This window comes from Ranitomeya variabilis, chromosome 2 (assembly GCF_051348905.1).
Source record: "Ranitomeya variabilis isolate aRanVar5 chromosome 2, aRanVar5.hap1, whole genome shotgun sequence".
Lineage (NCBI taxonomy): Eukaryota > Metazoa > Chordata > Amphibia > Anura > Dendrobatidae > Ranitomeya > Ranitomeya variabilis.
This window is the reverse complement of record NC_135233.1, coordinates 636,597,051-636,612,595: the sequence shown is the minus strand read 5'-3', so window position 1 is coordinate 636,612,595 and position 15,545 is coordinate 636,597,051. Positions and strand designations below refer to the sequence as shown.

The window sequence follows — 15,545 nt, the reverse complement described above, 5'->3', positions numbered from 1 at the left end:
GTGCTATAGACTCCGTGGGCTGTGCTATATACTCCGTGAGCTGTGCTATATACTACGTGACTGTGCTATATACTACGTGGCTGTGCTATGTACTACGTGGCTGTGCTATATACTACATGGCCGGCTGTGAACAATCAGCGACAGGCGCAGTGCGGCCCCGAATTGGCGTGGGATTTGAACCACGCTTCGCAAATTGGTCGCGGTTGTGTATTCAATGTATTATTCTAAAATCTTCATAAATAAACTACATACATATTCTAGAATACCCGATGCGTTAGAATCGGGCTACCATCTTGTAATAATAATAATAATAATAATAATAATAATAAAATAGGTTAAAAGCAAATTCATTATGCAAACATAGTATCCTATCAGTATTAATTGGAGAATTATTTTTAACAAATTCCTGCTTAATGATATTTAGATAAAAAAATGGAGTGATGACTTCATAAATATAGTTAATAGATATAATTTTATTATTTTATACAAAAAAATCTTTACAACATGAAACACTGAACAATAGAAGGTGAAAAAATAATAACCCCTGTTAAAAAGCTAACGCGAAACGTGCGTTGAGTCTGACCCCTGGGTCTCAGCACTTGCACTTTACTATGGGTAAGATTTATCTAGTGTGATTTGATACTGTTAGGGCTCGAGTTCCTGTCTCTGCACAGGGGGAATCTTGGGCCATCTCTGCTGCGGTCTCCCATTCTTCTCCTGCCGCAGTGGAGTCTGCTCAGCGGAGGTGTTGGTCCCGACGTCTCGCTCGGTCTGACTCTGTACAGAGAGTTACTGCTGCTTTTCCTGCTTCTGCCATTGAAGTCAGTGCTGGGCAGTGGCGAGCAGACGCTTCTGGGACTAAGTCCTGCTTTTCTCGTTCTGAGCATGCCCAGAGTAAGATCTCTCAGTGGAGATCGAGGGTCACATGATCAGACACTGCAGCTAAGGTCCTGTAGGTGCTCACGCTCTGGCAGCCTCTCATTGGTCACTCCAGGAGGGTCCTGTTCATGCTGCAAAAATTTAAGGCTCGCATGGCCGCACGGCCATGCGCTAGTATTGCTCTTTATTTATGTACTTTGCGCCAGTGTGGTCTTGTATGAGTGTGTTCAGGGACCTGGCTGAAATAAGCCCCTAGAATGCTGGCACCTCCGGCGAGGAGTTTGTATGCTTGGGTATTCAGGGACCTGGCCGAAATAAGCCCCTAGAATGCTGGCACCTCCGGCGAGGAGTTTCGTGTGCATGCATGACCACTGACTGCTCTTGTTTAGGCAGTTAGCCTGTGCCTCTGTGGAGTCTAACAGGGCGCAGTGCTTTGAGTTCACGGCTGCTCTGTGAAGTAACAGAGTTAGCTAACATTGCCATTAGTTCCGCTATTTGCTACCGGCAGGTTCTCCTGCACGGTGGACCCCGGGCTGCGAACGCATCTATCATAATAAAATCTATATATTCATTTGGTGCGTTCCGCTAGCCCTAACAGATACATGTTCACATACGATTTAGCATTTAGTTTGTAAATTCTGGGGGAATCTTATGTTTATTGACACATGCATATGCACTTTATTGATGTCCTCTTGTCTTGGCAAATTTGATATATATATATACAGCTCTGGCAAAAATTAAGAGACCACTGCACAGTTTTATAAAAATTAGCTTCTCTACATGTCTGACAGCCATTCCATTCCAGTGTCAGTTGAATTCCAACCAGAGTACACCTCATTCTACTTAATGTGCTTCTGATTAGGTGATCACCTGAACCAAATCTTATTTAACGAAGGAAAGTATAAAAAAACACTCTTGTGGTGTTCACAATCCTCTTGCAATAGGACAAGCTGGATGGCAAAACAAGTGCTACTAATATCCCAAAAGTAATAGGAATGAAAAAATAACTTAATTATGCCAAAGGAGTTGAAAAGAAAAGTCTTGAGTGAGGAAAAGGGCGGCTCAATTCTGGCTTTACTAGCAGAGGGACACAGTGAGCGTCATGCTGCCTCCATTCTTAAAATTTCTAAAACGGCAGTCCATTACAACAAGGTCAAGCAGCAGACATTGGGGATAAAGCTACAGACCGACAGAGGGCGAAAACGACTCTTCACTGACCTGGATGACCGTCATCTTATTCAAATGTCACTCAGCAACCGCAGGATGACATCAAATGACCTACAAAAGGAATGGCAAATGGCAACTGGGGTGAAGTGCACGGCAAGAACAGTTCATAACAGGCTCCTAGTGGCAGGGCTCAAGTCATGTAAAGCTAGAAAAAAGCCTTTCATCAATGAGAAGCAAAGGAGAGCCAGACTGAATTTTGCCAAAGACCATAAGGATTGGACCATAGAGGACTGGAGTAATGTAATCATCTCTGATTTGTCTAATTTTTCAGCTTTGCCCAACACCTGGTCGTCTAATGGTGACGGAGACCTGGAGAGGCGTACAAGCCACAGTGTCTTGCACCTACTGTGAAATTTGGTGGAGGATCGGTGATGATCTGGGGATGCCTCAGCAAGGCTGGAATTGGACAGGTTGTTGTTTGCGAAGGACGTATGAATCAAGCCGCATACAAGGTTATCCTGGAAAAACAGTTGCTTCCTTCTGCTCAAGCAATGTTCCCCAACTCTGAGGACTTTTTTTTCCAGCAGAACTATGCACCAAGCCACACAGCTAGGTCAATCAAGGTGCGGATGAAGGACCACCACATGAAATCCCTGTCATGACCAGCTCAATCTCCAGAACTGAACCCCATTGAAAACCTCTGGAATGTAATCAAGAGGAAGATGGATAGTCATAAGCCATCAAACAAAGAACTGCTTACATTTTTGTACCAGGAGTGGCAGAAGGTCACCCAAAAGCGGTGTGAAAGACTGGTGGAAAGCATGCCAAGACGCATGAAAGCTGTGATTAAAAATCATAGTTATGCCACAAAATATTTATTTCTGAACTCTTCCTGAGTTAAAACATTAGTATTGTTGTTTCTAAATGATAATGAACTTGTTTTTTTTGCATTATTTGAAGTCTGTATGCAATGCATTTTTTTGTTATTTTGACCATTTCTCATTTTCAGAAAATAAATACAAAATTTATTGCTTGGAACTTTGGAGACATTTTGTCAGTAGTTTATAGAATAAAAGAACAATTTACATTTTACTCAAAAATATACCTATAAAGAGAAAAACCAGACAAACTGAAAATTTTGCAGTGGTCTCTTAATTTTAGCCAGAGCTGTATATGTAGTGTATCTTTTTTGCACAGATTTAGTATTGAAAGTACATGATATTATTGTGATCCATATTATCAGGGAACCATATATCTATAAAACATCTTTTTGTCCCTTTCATTCACATATATTTACAAGGTACTTGTACATGAACAATAAGTCATCTTATTGCATAGACTTATTTCTGGTTTTCCCTGTATAACTCAATTCTTTCTGTGTATCATTACTGATAATTTTCTTTGCTCAGATGCCTGGGGCGATACAGTATCTTCTTATTTTTTTTCACCTCCAAGTGATCAATGCTTCATGTTGTAAAGAATTTTGTATAAAATAATAAAAATAAGTCTATTGATTATATTTATGAAGTTAGCACTCCAATTGGAAAAACAAGGAAGTAGTTCCTTTATTCAAGTATTTGGGAAGTATAACAGAAATGAAAGACTTTCCAATTATTTTAACCCCTTACTGACCTCGGACCTACTATTTCGTCCGATGTCGGCTCCCCTGCTTTGATGCAGGGCTCCGCGGTGAGCCCGCATCAAAGCCGGGACATGTCAGCTGTTTTGAACAGCTGACATGTGCCCGCAATAGGCGCGGGCAGAATCGCGATCTGCCCGCACCTATTAACTAGTTAAATGCCGCTGTCAAACGCAGACAGCGGCATTTAACTACCGCATCCGGCCGGGCGGCCGGAAATAACGTCATCGCCGACCCCCGTCACATGATCGGGGGTCGGCGATGCATCAGGAAGGTAACCATAGAGGTCCTTGAGACCTCTACGGTTACTGATGCCGGCCTGCTGTGAGCGCCCCCCTGTGGTCGGCGCTCACAGCACACCTGCAATTCTGCTGTGTAGCGGCGATCTGATGATCGCTGCTACATAGCAGAGCCGATCGCGTTGTGCCAGCTTCTAGCCTCCCATGGAGGCTACTGAAGCATGGCAAAAGTAAAAGAAAAAAAGTTTAAAAAAATGTGAAAAAAATAAAAAAAACATAAAAGTTTAAATCACCCCCCTTTCGCCCCAATCAAAATAAATAAATTAAAAAAAAAATCAAATCTACACATATTTGGTATCGCCGCGTTCAGAATCACCCGATCTATCAATAAAAAAAAGCATTAACCTGATCGCTAAACGGCGTAACAAGAAAAAAAATCGAAACGCCAGAATTACGTTTTTTTGCTCGCCGCGACATTGCATTAAAATGCAATAACGGGCGATCAAAAGAACATATCTGCACCGAAATAGTATCATTAAAAACGCCGTCTCGGCATGCAAAAAATAAGCCCTCAACCGACCCCAGAACATGAAAAATGGAGACGCTACGAGTATCGGAAAATGGCGCAATTTTTATTTTTTAGCAAAGTTTGGAATTTTTTTTCACCACTTAGGTAAAAAATAACCTAGTCATGTTAGGTGTCTATGAACTCATAATGACCTGGAGAATCATAATGGCAGGTCAGTTTTAGCATTTAGTGAACCTAGCAAAAAAGCCAAGCAAAAAACAAGTGTGGCATTGCACTTTTTTTGCAATTTCACCGCACTTGGAATTTTTTTCCCATTTTCTAGTAAACGACATGGTAAAACCAATGATGTCGTTCAAAAGTACAACTCGTCCCGCAAAAAATAAGCCCTCACATGGCCAAATTGGCAGAAAAATAAAAAAGTTATGGCTCTGGGAAGGTGGGGAGCGAAAAACGAAAACGAAAAAACGGAAAAAGCTCCAGGGGTGAAGGGTTTAAACATATACCGTATTTTTCGGACTATAAGACGCACCGGACTATAAGGCGCACCCAGGTTTTAGAGGTGGAAAATAGGGAAAAAAATATTTGAAGCAAAAAAATGTGGTAAAATATTTAATAACATACTATTATATGTGGTGTTATTACATATAATAGTATGTTATTATGTTGGAAGCTGCAGGACCAGTGTGGTGTCTGTACAGTACTATATGAAGATGTTGGAGGGTGAGTATAAGAATGGGGGCACAGGGCTGATATTGAAAGCACCACTATAGCACTGCAAAATAACACTGGAGTGCTGCTTTAAAATCCCATGGGAGAACTATAACTCCCAGCATGTCCTGCAGATCCTATGACATGCTGGGAGTTATAGTTCACTAAAGGAGTGGCAGAGTGCTTTATTGTGTTTTGGAAAGACTAACCTCTTAATTGTGGCAGTCAGCCAGCTGTGGTGAGGTGAAAGCATCCCATGACTGCACACACAGAGCCCTCCCTCTTGTTGCCTTTCCACAGCACAGGTAATGGAAGCCTGCAGATTCTAGTGTTGGAGTCTGAAGGACCTGTGATGATGTCAAGAAGAGGGAGGGCTCTGTGCTGACATGTGATGCTCCAGCCCGCCCACTTCTGACATCATCACAGGTCCTCCTGCACAGCACTCAGCTCCAGCCCAGGAAGGTACACAGCTATCTCCTCTCCCCCAGACCCTGCTGCTGCTGCCTCCTCCTCCCCCGGACACATGGATCTCCCCAGCTGCTGCAGGAATCAGCGCTGAGGAATCCATGTGTGTCCCTGCTTAAGTGCAGTATTCATTTGCTGCTCCCGACTCAGCTGATAGGTGGGCGGGGAGTAGCTAATGAATATTCACTGCACTTAATCATCGGGACCACGTGCTTTCCCCAGCAGCTGATTCCCGGCAGTGGGGACATTTTTCTGCCTCCTGAAGTGGGATATCATTGCGATCCCACTCACTGCTGCCCCCCTCCCCACATGCTACATCCCTACCATAAGACGCACCCACACTTTCCTCCCAAATTTGGAGGAAAAAAGTGCATCTTATGGTCAGAAAAATACGGTAAATCTTCTTTGCAAACTAACTATAGCCAAGTGAGATTGCCACATATTCTCAATGGGATTTAGGTCTAGACTTTGACGGGTCTATCAAACACATGAATATGCTTTTGATCTACACCATTCCATTGTAGATCTGTCAGTATGTTTAGGGTCATTCTTCTGCAGGAAGATGAACCTAAAACTCAGTCACAAGTCTTTTGCAGCCTCAACAGTTTTTTTTTTCTGCAGGAATACCCTGTATTTAGCTCCTTCCATCTTCGCATCAATTATGATGAGCTTATCAATCCATGCTGAAGAAAAGCATCCCCAAAACATGATGCTACCACCATGTTTGATGATGAGGATGGAGTTTTCAGGTTGATGTGCAGTGTTAATTTTCTGTCACACACAGCGTTTTGTATTTACCCTAAAAAGTTCCACTTTGGTCTCATCTGACAAGAGCTCCTTCTTCCACATGCTAGCTGTGTCACTTACATGGCTTTCAGAAAACTGCAAACAGAACTTCTTATGGCTTGGTTATAAAATGGTTTTCTTCTTACCACTATATATACAGTATCTATCCATATCCCGTGGAAAGATTGTCCTACCTGAGCTCCGGAGATCCTCCAGAGTGACCATGGGCCTCTTGGCTGCTTCAATTATGCTGTCACACGGGGGTCACACTTGCATGTGCAATGCAAGAAACAGACGCGAGTCTCTCAAATCAATACCCGGCACTGCCACTGACACTCGAGACCGGAGCGTTAAGATGCATGTATTTCTATGCAGCTGAATGCTCTGCTCCCGAGTGTCGGGTATTGATGCGCTAGTTTCACACATTGCACACACAAGTGTGACCCTGGTCTTAGTGCTCCCCTTGCTTGAGATGTCAGTATAGGTTTACATGTCTTGGTAGGTTTTCAGTTACACCATACTTTTTCCTTTTTTATATAATGGATTGAACAATGCTCCATGAGCTGTTCAGAATTTGTGCCAATTTTTATAACCTAGCGAAACAATAATGGATCACCTGTGCTATTGTTTGTTACCACAATTGCACTCTGAGTTTAGGCGTGAGGGCAATGCATACTGTATGTAAAAAACGGCTTTAAATAAGTGCCCGTACACTTACTGGATCCTGGAATAAGGCTGACTTCTATGCGTGAATCCTCCCAATGCTGGGTGACCGGCTCGGTGTTGCAACATCATAAGATCGGGGGATGGAGGTAGTGCTTGAATAAGCGCAAAGTAGCTCTGGCGGATAAACGCCGGGAGTAGGCAGGAACCGCTAACTTCTAGCGTGCCCCGGCCGGAAGCAACGCTGAAGCGAAGGCGGAATGTGGAAGGGGCGTGGCGGATGCTGTGACGTCACACGGCTAGTGGGCGGGCGAGTAAGAGGATAAACCAATCCAACGCGTTTCGAAGGATGCGATCCTTCTTCGTCAGGGCTGGAGTTCCCCATGGAGCCCTCCCCTTATATAGCGGTTGTCCGCCCGCCTCCTTCAGAAAAAACTGCCTACAAGCCTAGATAGTGAGGCTAATGAGCGGTGAATTGATTTGACTGCAGCTTGATTAGTGCACTTAATTGCGAAAAGGCCTAGATTGGAGCCTTCAGAAGAGACTAGCCTAAATATCCAATTAGTGGGACTATTAGATGGTAAATTGGTATGAATGCAGCATGCTTGGTACAAGAGAAAAAAGCCTGAATGGAGCGCATAGAGCTGTGTGGAGATTAAGGATAAGGGGCGTGCATAAATTGAGCGCTGCGTAATCTGATGAGCTATGTGGTGTTTGTAATAAAGTGTATAAAATACAAAGTTCAATGCCCCTGAACTGAATCAGATGTGCATAAAGAGGATAATAAGGGAATATAAATTAGTTAAAACTAAACAATTTTATTAATATAATAAATTAAAATAAATGAGAATAAATCTGAGTTTAAAAGATCAGGTTACTTAAACCTGATCCGATAATGCAACAAATGTAGTAATAAAAACCTACGGATTTTAATAAAAGGCAAATCCTGCCATAAATGTAATGTAATAAGGTTAAAACTATTAGGTTCTAGACGGGATCCCAACGCCGGGTATCCATGACCTGACTAAAAATTTAAGATTTATTAACATTAAAAAGCGTATAACTCAATTTCATGATCGAGTCCTTTGGGGACCAGGCTGTCAAGCATAAAAATCCATTTGGATTCAACCCTGGACATTGCTTTTAGAAAATCCCCACCCCTAGGGTTTTGCTGGACTGTTTGGATTCCACAAAAAAGGACACCTGCGCATGATTTATTATGTTTTTCCAGAAAATGGTGGGATAAGGGGGTGGCCTTTGAAACCCTTCTGGATGTTGTCTATGTGCTCTTTTATTCTGACCTTTAAGGGCCTTTTAGTTCGGCCCACGTATATTTTGTTACAAGGACACTGCAATAAATAGATTACTCCTATTGTTTCACAGGTTATGCTGTTTTTAATAAGAAATTGCTTAGTGCCACTTGAATCAGTGAACATGGTTTGGACCGACTTTCCAAAAGATGTACGTCTGCAGCATGAGCATCTGCCACATGGCCTAAATCTCAACTTATGGGGGTCTGCTATTTTTACGGGTACTCCTGTCCTTGAGAAGACTGGTTTAGTTGTTGGCTGGTTTAGTTGTGTCTTTGACCTGTCTGGCGTGTTTCTTGGTTTTCATGATTCAGTTTGATCTTTAACATTCTCAAACAAACCTCTGAGGCTAAACAGAACAGCTATATTTATTTTCCCCAAGAGAGAAGAGTTAAATTACCTACAATTTGTTATGCAATTTCTCTCGCATACACTACTAGTTGGGTACCAGGCAGGAAATGATCCTAGTTTTGTAAACTATACTCCCCAAAGCATTACTGTAAAAGGTGTAGTGAACATTATGGATCTCGGTCATCAAGAGCGACATTTTTTATTATCAGTTTTGATGAAGGTGCTTGCTGGAGTCAGATGCTCCTTATTAAGAGGTGCATGGATCTTATTGAATCTGCCACATTTGAAAGAGTACATATACTTCACCACAAATCTTACTTCCACATACTAATGAATTAGAGGAACCGTGGCTTTATGCCACCGCCCCACCAATTTTGTTGTTGGAGGCATAGATTTGGGGCCCTGTAGGTTTGAGTTATTTTCCCTTAATAATAAAAACCTTAATTTAAAAACCTAGTTTTCAGTTTACTTTTGTTATCTTTGTATAATATTTAATTTTGTTTCGTGATCTGAAACATTTCAGTGTGACAAACATGCAAAAGAATAGCAAATCAGGAAGGGGGCAAACTTTTTCCACACAACTGTATTTACTATTCTGTATTTTTTAAAGCATAGGAACGTCTTAAAGGGAATTATCCTTTTTAGTTGAACCTCCCACTCCAGTCTCAAAGACTTCCCTCTAGCTTCACCAGTTCTCTGGAATGCATTACCCCAAATAATTTGATTAATTCCCTGTATCCACAGCTTTTTAGTGTGCACCAAATTAGTGTGCACATTTCGTTAGGTCACATCCAAAATTAACTATTCCTGTCAGGACACAGCTGTTGGGTGACCCGGGACCAGGGGCTCCTTTCCTGACCCTAATACTAAGGTGTGCCCTAGCTCGCCCTGTTCCCTGGGATACTTCAGATGGCGAAGACGACAGAGCCTCCACCCTTGACTTAACTCCTATGTTAGCCCTCGGTCTGTTAACGTCCCCCACCCAGGGGAAAGGGGGTGCTACTGCGCACCTCAGTATACCAACACAACAAACAGGGCATCAAAGACAAGGGGTAACTGAAAATTCCACACACACAAAATATTCATTCACATATACAGAGGAATCCACCGGGGTGTGTAGGAAGGGGAAGAAACCAAAATAGGGAATGATAAGGAATTATCAAGCTTACAAACCAAACAGTCGCTTATAACTCCTCTAGCTCTCCTTCTCATACCAACTTGTCTCCCTCCTTTAGCCATGCACTAAAAGTGAACTCTGATGAAGATTAGTTAGTAATAGAGCCCAGATTATATAGCGAAAAGGAGTGGCTAACCAAGCACAGCTGAGAACAGGGATTTCCAACATAGCCGATTAACCCCTGTTCTGCCGGAATAAATAAATATGTTTAATAAGACGGAGACGTGCTTCTTCTCAGCGCCGCAGTAGGAGCAACCGCTGCGGTCTTCTGTCTCTGCTCCGTCATGGTATCCTCGTGACAATTCCTTTTTTCTCCCTTCTTAACTTTTCTTCAGAATCTGGTCCCTCCTATAATCTGTTTCCACTCTCTCCATGCACTCAATAGCGCTTTGTATCTGTACTTACATAGATACCAGCTGATGACCGGGTGAAACAGCGTTATTTCAATGCCCCTATTATATTGATGGCTAGACCCATACACTATATGCAATTTTTTACCCTTTGTGTCACCACTATTTTCTTAGAGCGTAAGCTTAAAGGCTCACTCCTCTTGGCATCTGTTGATTTACATGTTACTCTATAATGTCTTATTTTGTTTTTACATGTCACCTATGAATTGCAAAGTGATGTGAAATATTTTGACACTATAGAAATAAAATGTATCAGTAGAAAATTAACTATTTGTTGAAATCAGGTTCTAATGTCAAAGAGTAACCATCATTTAAATTTGTATTTCATAAATCAGCAGTAAACATGAAAATAAGAGAACTTTGTAATATATCTTATCCGAGCAATCCGCTTCTTTTTCCGACAGGATTGATCACTCGTTTTCAAAATCATCAATTCTAGGTAAAATCTTTATTCAGTGAAGAAGTGAAGACATTTCCCATAACTGAAAAGAAATGCAGGAAACAAAAGGCACTCTCGGTCCCGTAAAGAAAAAAAACGTTTTTGCTCAAGCAGATTAAAACATGGATGCGGGAAAGCGGGTCACAGAGGACAACGGCCATTTTGCGTCTAACACTTCAACGGGTCCAGGTTTTTTACTTGATAGTGTGCCACCTTTTCATCCTCACATTTCTTTGAAGACTACTCTTTTGGGTGTAGCACCCATCGATCCTGCTGCTGGCAAGCTGCAATCAATTCCACTTCTAACAAAGAGGTATACAAGTTGAATGGTGCTGGATATTTTCTCTCATGTTTTGAATTTCCCGTTACTGAGATAGGAGGTGGCGGCTGCTACTGATAATATTCTATATGCAGGGGAGGAGGAGGGAGGCGCTAGAGGTAGAGCTCCTCCCCCATCCCCTCCTGTCTACATAGAATCATATCAGTTGCAGATGCCATCTACTATTTCATTTATGGGAAAGTCTGTTTTCACTGAACACAGATTTGATTTCTCAGAATAGAGAATTTTGAGAATGAATAATCAGTCCTGTCGGATAAAGGGGAGGTATTTCTCTGATAAGATACATTACAAAGTTGCATATCTTCATGTGTACTATTAATTTATTAAATTAAAACAACAGTTACTCATCAAGTGCATTTTTTTGCAATATTTTTTATGACAATCTGTAATAAAACTAAAATATAAATATTCTAATTTTCACACTGGCCACTGGGGCTAAGAATTTTGGCTCTGAATTTCGGTTATTTCAGGAAACAACACCAGGGCATTGGCCACAATGAAAAGACTCTGACCCTATCTTTTGTTTTAAAGAAAAAGTCTGTGTAAGCGTCATGGTATAGGAAGAAGAAGCAGAGTCCGCTCTCACGTTGACTATTGTGAATGGTGAATTCTTTGTTACCAGTGCTGTTACCCATCATTGTAACACTGCCTCTACCGATAAGGAACCTTTGCTGAAATCGCTAAAAGCATTAGTGGCCACTGTGAAAATGGCAGGATTACTAATTTTGTTTTGTTTTTTATTAAAAGAAACAAATATCTGATAAAAATCTAATAGGTCATTTTCTCATAACATCCATTTAATTAATACAACTGTAAAAAAAATATATATAAAATATGCATATCATCTAAAATATCTGCTCTTCAATATTGTTTGGTCATTAAATTCTATGTTTGTTATCCATCTTCACAGTAAAATTTATTAAAATGAGTTTCCAATATTGGTCAACCCCAGATTACCGTATTTTTCGGATCATAAGACGCACTTTTTTTCCCCAAAAATTTTTGGGGAAAATGGGGGTGCGTCCTATTATGCGGATATACCTTACCAGCACCATTGCTGCAGGCTGCAGGGCTGGAATGAGAGGGTGTCCAGTGGTGCTGAGGGTGAGCAGCGGTGCTGCTGTGGGTGTCCGGCGCTGCGGGGGTGCATCTCATCTCCCGAGATCTTGGTGCTGACATCTCCATCTGGTATGTGCCACCCCCCCGGCCATTTTCCCGGAGTCCACCACACAGGAAACCATGGAACTGCAGGGGCTCTGGCCTCTCACAAAATGTCAGCAGAGCCCCCACAGCACCGGAGACACCCACAGCAGCACTGAACAACCCTGCAACACCACCGGGCACCCCCGCAGATCCAGGCACCCCCGCAGCAGCACCAAACACCAGCAGCGGCGCGCTGCACATCGGAGCACCCCCTCATCCCAGCCTGCAGCATCACCTCACTCCTGCCTCCTCCAGCAGCGACCCTGGGACCCCAATTCACCACAGCCACCACCCCCGGTAAGCAATAAGACACGTGGATTATAAGACGCATCACCATTTTATAAAAAAAAAAGAATTCCTATTTTTCGTCTCAAAATTTGGGGTGCATCTTATAATCCGGAGCATCTTCTAATCCGAAAAATACAGTACTTTCCCTTGAGTACTCAGCTAAGTAAGATTAGGTGGATGCTGGTCCATCTGAGCCGAAAAAAAAAATACTATAATTCTGCCTCTCATGAATAGCTGTAGGCAAGTCAGGAACCGTGGAGGACTCAGAGTGAGAGTTAAGGTGCACTGGCATTCCATGATTTCCGTACAGAATTCTTTTAACTCTTTTAATTCACTTTTGTGCAGCACTCAAGGATAATTAGCGGACAACCCCTTTACCTTCTTTTTAGTTTAAATTAGCATAGCATACAAATTATACATACATCGTGAGGTGCAAAGAAATTATTGCCAGAAATGAAGATCTTGCAAAAAAACCATAGTAAAAACAAATACAGATGACTACTAACCTGGATTTAAGCAATTCCGGTAAACTTTTTAAATAAACTTTAAGCATTTCCAGGAAACATGATTTCTGATCATTACCAGGATCGCCATAAAATGTAGAAATGCCAAACTGTTGGCAGTGATGAGCCATTTCCACCCCTCTCTGCAGAACTCCATTGACAATAAGAGTATATAATTTTCTCTGAATGACTGCATTACCTTCTTGAATTAAGATGCAAATGTGGCTAGAAATAAGCAAGCTTAGTTGCAAGTCATTGCCAAATACAAGTTCCTGGTACGTTTCTAAAGAATCCCATTTCCACATCATATCCTCAGATCCCCCGCATGGTAAAACTCCTTGTAATCTGTACGGCACATTGTACAAACTTGATGCAGAGGATAAGTCGGCTTTCTCTCGAAATGGATTGTATTTCTCTGTAAACTGATCATTGTCCATCACGCACATGTTACAAGTTGCTTGTTTGAGAACATTGGCTGTTTTGCCTCCACCCAACTGATTCAGTAGAAAATTTGCAAGAATACTTAGTATATGGGGCTGCAGATTTTCTAAGGTTGGCACTTTAAAAGCATGAAGAAGAGGAGTGACAACGGTTAAAGGATCCATGCAACAACAAATCCCAGCATTCTCAATTCCTAGGAGAATCTGCAAGAAAGTAGTGGTTTCTGCCACTCTCTGAAGTAAACGCAAACAGTGATGTGAACACACGGCTATGCAACATCTCCTCTCAGGATGACAGCTTTCCCCACACATACTTTCATCAAGGTTATCATTCTTGAACAGTGAAATGGGAAGACCTGATAGGTCTCTGTGGTGGTGCATAAAGTGCGAAAACTCGCATCTCCGATGTCTTTTTCGTGTGCACATTGTTTGATGGAGTTGTTCAGATTTCACCTTTTTGATTAGGCTGACTATTTTTAAAACGATGCTAATAAGAATCGACACACGGTCAGAAGATTGTGAATGCAGCTCTTCAGAACGTAAACTTAAAGATTCCATCTGAATGATTGAATTTTCAAAAAGAACAAAGCCACTATATTGTATAAAGTCATGTAAAAGCTCTATACATTGACTAAAATAGAGAGGATTGGGAGCTGCATATTTAAGACATGAGAGAAAAATCTGAAAAACACCTTCCAGGAGATCTGCAATAAAAAAAGCTTGATGTTCACAGCTGATGCAATCCACAGTATCTTGTAATAGTTGTTGGTGGGAGTTTTGCTTTTTATCCGAGTAATATTTTAGCTTCAAAGATGTCTTTAACAAGCCAATAAGATTATTTCTAAGATTGTCAGGCATCACATCCTTCTCAATAACGTCTAAAGAGAGAAGACTTAATACTGTATGTAGCAGCATTCTTTGAACTAAAGCCACTGGTTCCTCAGTCCACCCTTTTATTAGCGTTCCCTTTCCAGGAGCATTACATTCGCTGACTTCCGATATGAATTCGGTGATTCCTGGAACGATGCAGACAGAAATTACAGAACTATGACTCTGCATATCAACCTTGCAAACTTTTTCAAGCAAGGACAACAAGATCTGACAAAGACTAAAGGGTGAAGCTTCCTTATCGGATATCCAGGAGGTTTCTTCCATCTGATTCATTTCTGTTGAGATTGAGAACGCAGTTCCCAAATCTTGATTCAGTTCCTTCTGCTGTTGTGAACTTTTGTCAGCTATATTAGGATCTCTAATATATGTGTGTGTTGTTTTCTTTCTCTGCTTAATCAAAGATATCGATTGTTTTTGTAACGTAGTCTCAGAGTCCGATGAAGACAGTGATTTTTGGTTATCCTTCAATGAATGAGGACATAAGCTTTTGGGCTGATGCTTTGCCTTACTTTGCAGCAAAGTGTTAGCGCTATAGGAAGAGTCTGCGTAGGATGTTCCTTCAGTATCTATCCTTTTCTGAGATATCTGTAACATTTCACTGGTAGCAAATGTTTCCATTCCATTAGGAAATGGGTTAAACACTGAAAAATAAATGTAAAACTAAAATTAGCACATGAAAAGGCTTAAATTGACTAAGACTGTACATACAAGGGGATGACTGCCTGGAAATTTTTATTTTAGATTAGCCTGCTTGGTTGCGATTGGCACAGCTCCAAGTGCTGAGGTCTGTGACTTCTGCTTAGTTTAAAATGTGTTATATATCAGGAAATGTTATTTGACCACTTACCGGCAGGTTGTTGCCAATTACCTAAATGATCTGCCATGTGACAATCTCTTCTAGCTCAGGGCGGTTAATGACCACTTTTAGCGGTGATTCCCCGGCTTCCTGTTATGTTAGGTCAACAAAGCAGTCACTTCTCTTCTGGCTCGGCCAAAAGGCTGTCAATAATGATGTCATGTTGATTGACAGCCTGCTCACTGCTGGAAGAATGCGGGGAGCTGGTTGCATGTCAATATGAGATCAACATTGATGCCCAGGAGAGAGAGTAAAGCGAAAG

The 15,545-nt window shown here is 41.6% G+C and overlaps 1 protein-coding gene across 1 annotated transcript in view; it reads right to left on the bottom strand.

Moving 5' to 3' along the window:
- The window catches only part of LYST (lysosomal trafficking regulator), a 591,077-nt gene that overhangs the window by 529,261 nt on the left and 46,271 nt on the right, over window positions 1-15,545 (bottom strand). The window contains exon 4 of the mRNA XM_077289098.1: window positions 13,100-15,068. Coding sequence (XP_077145213.1) covers window positions 13,100-15,068 — 1,969 coding nt within the window. The remainder of the gene's footprint in view (window positions 1-13,099; window positions 15,069-15,545) is intronic.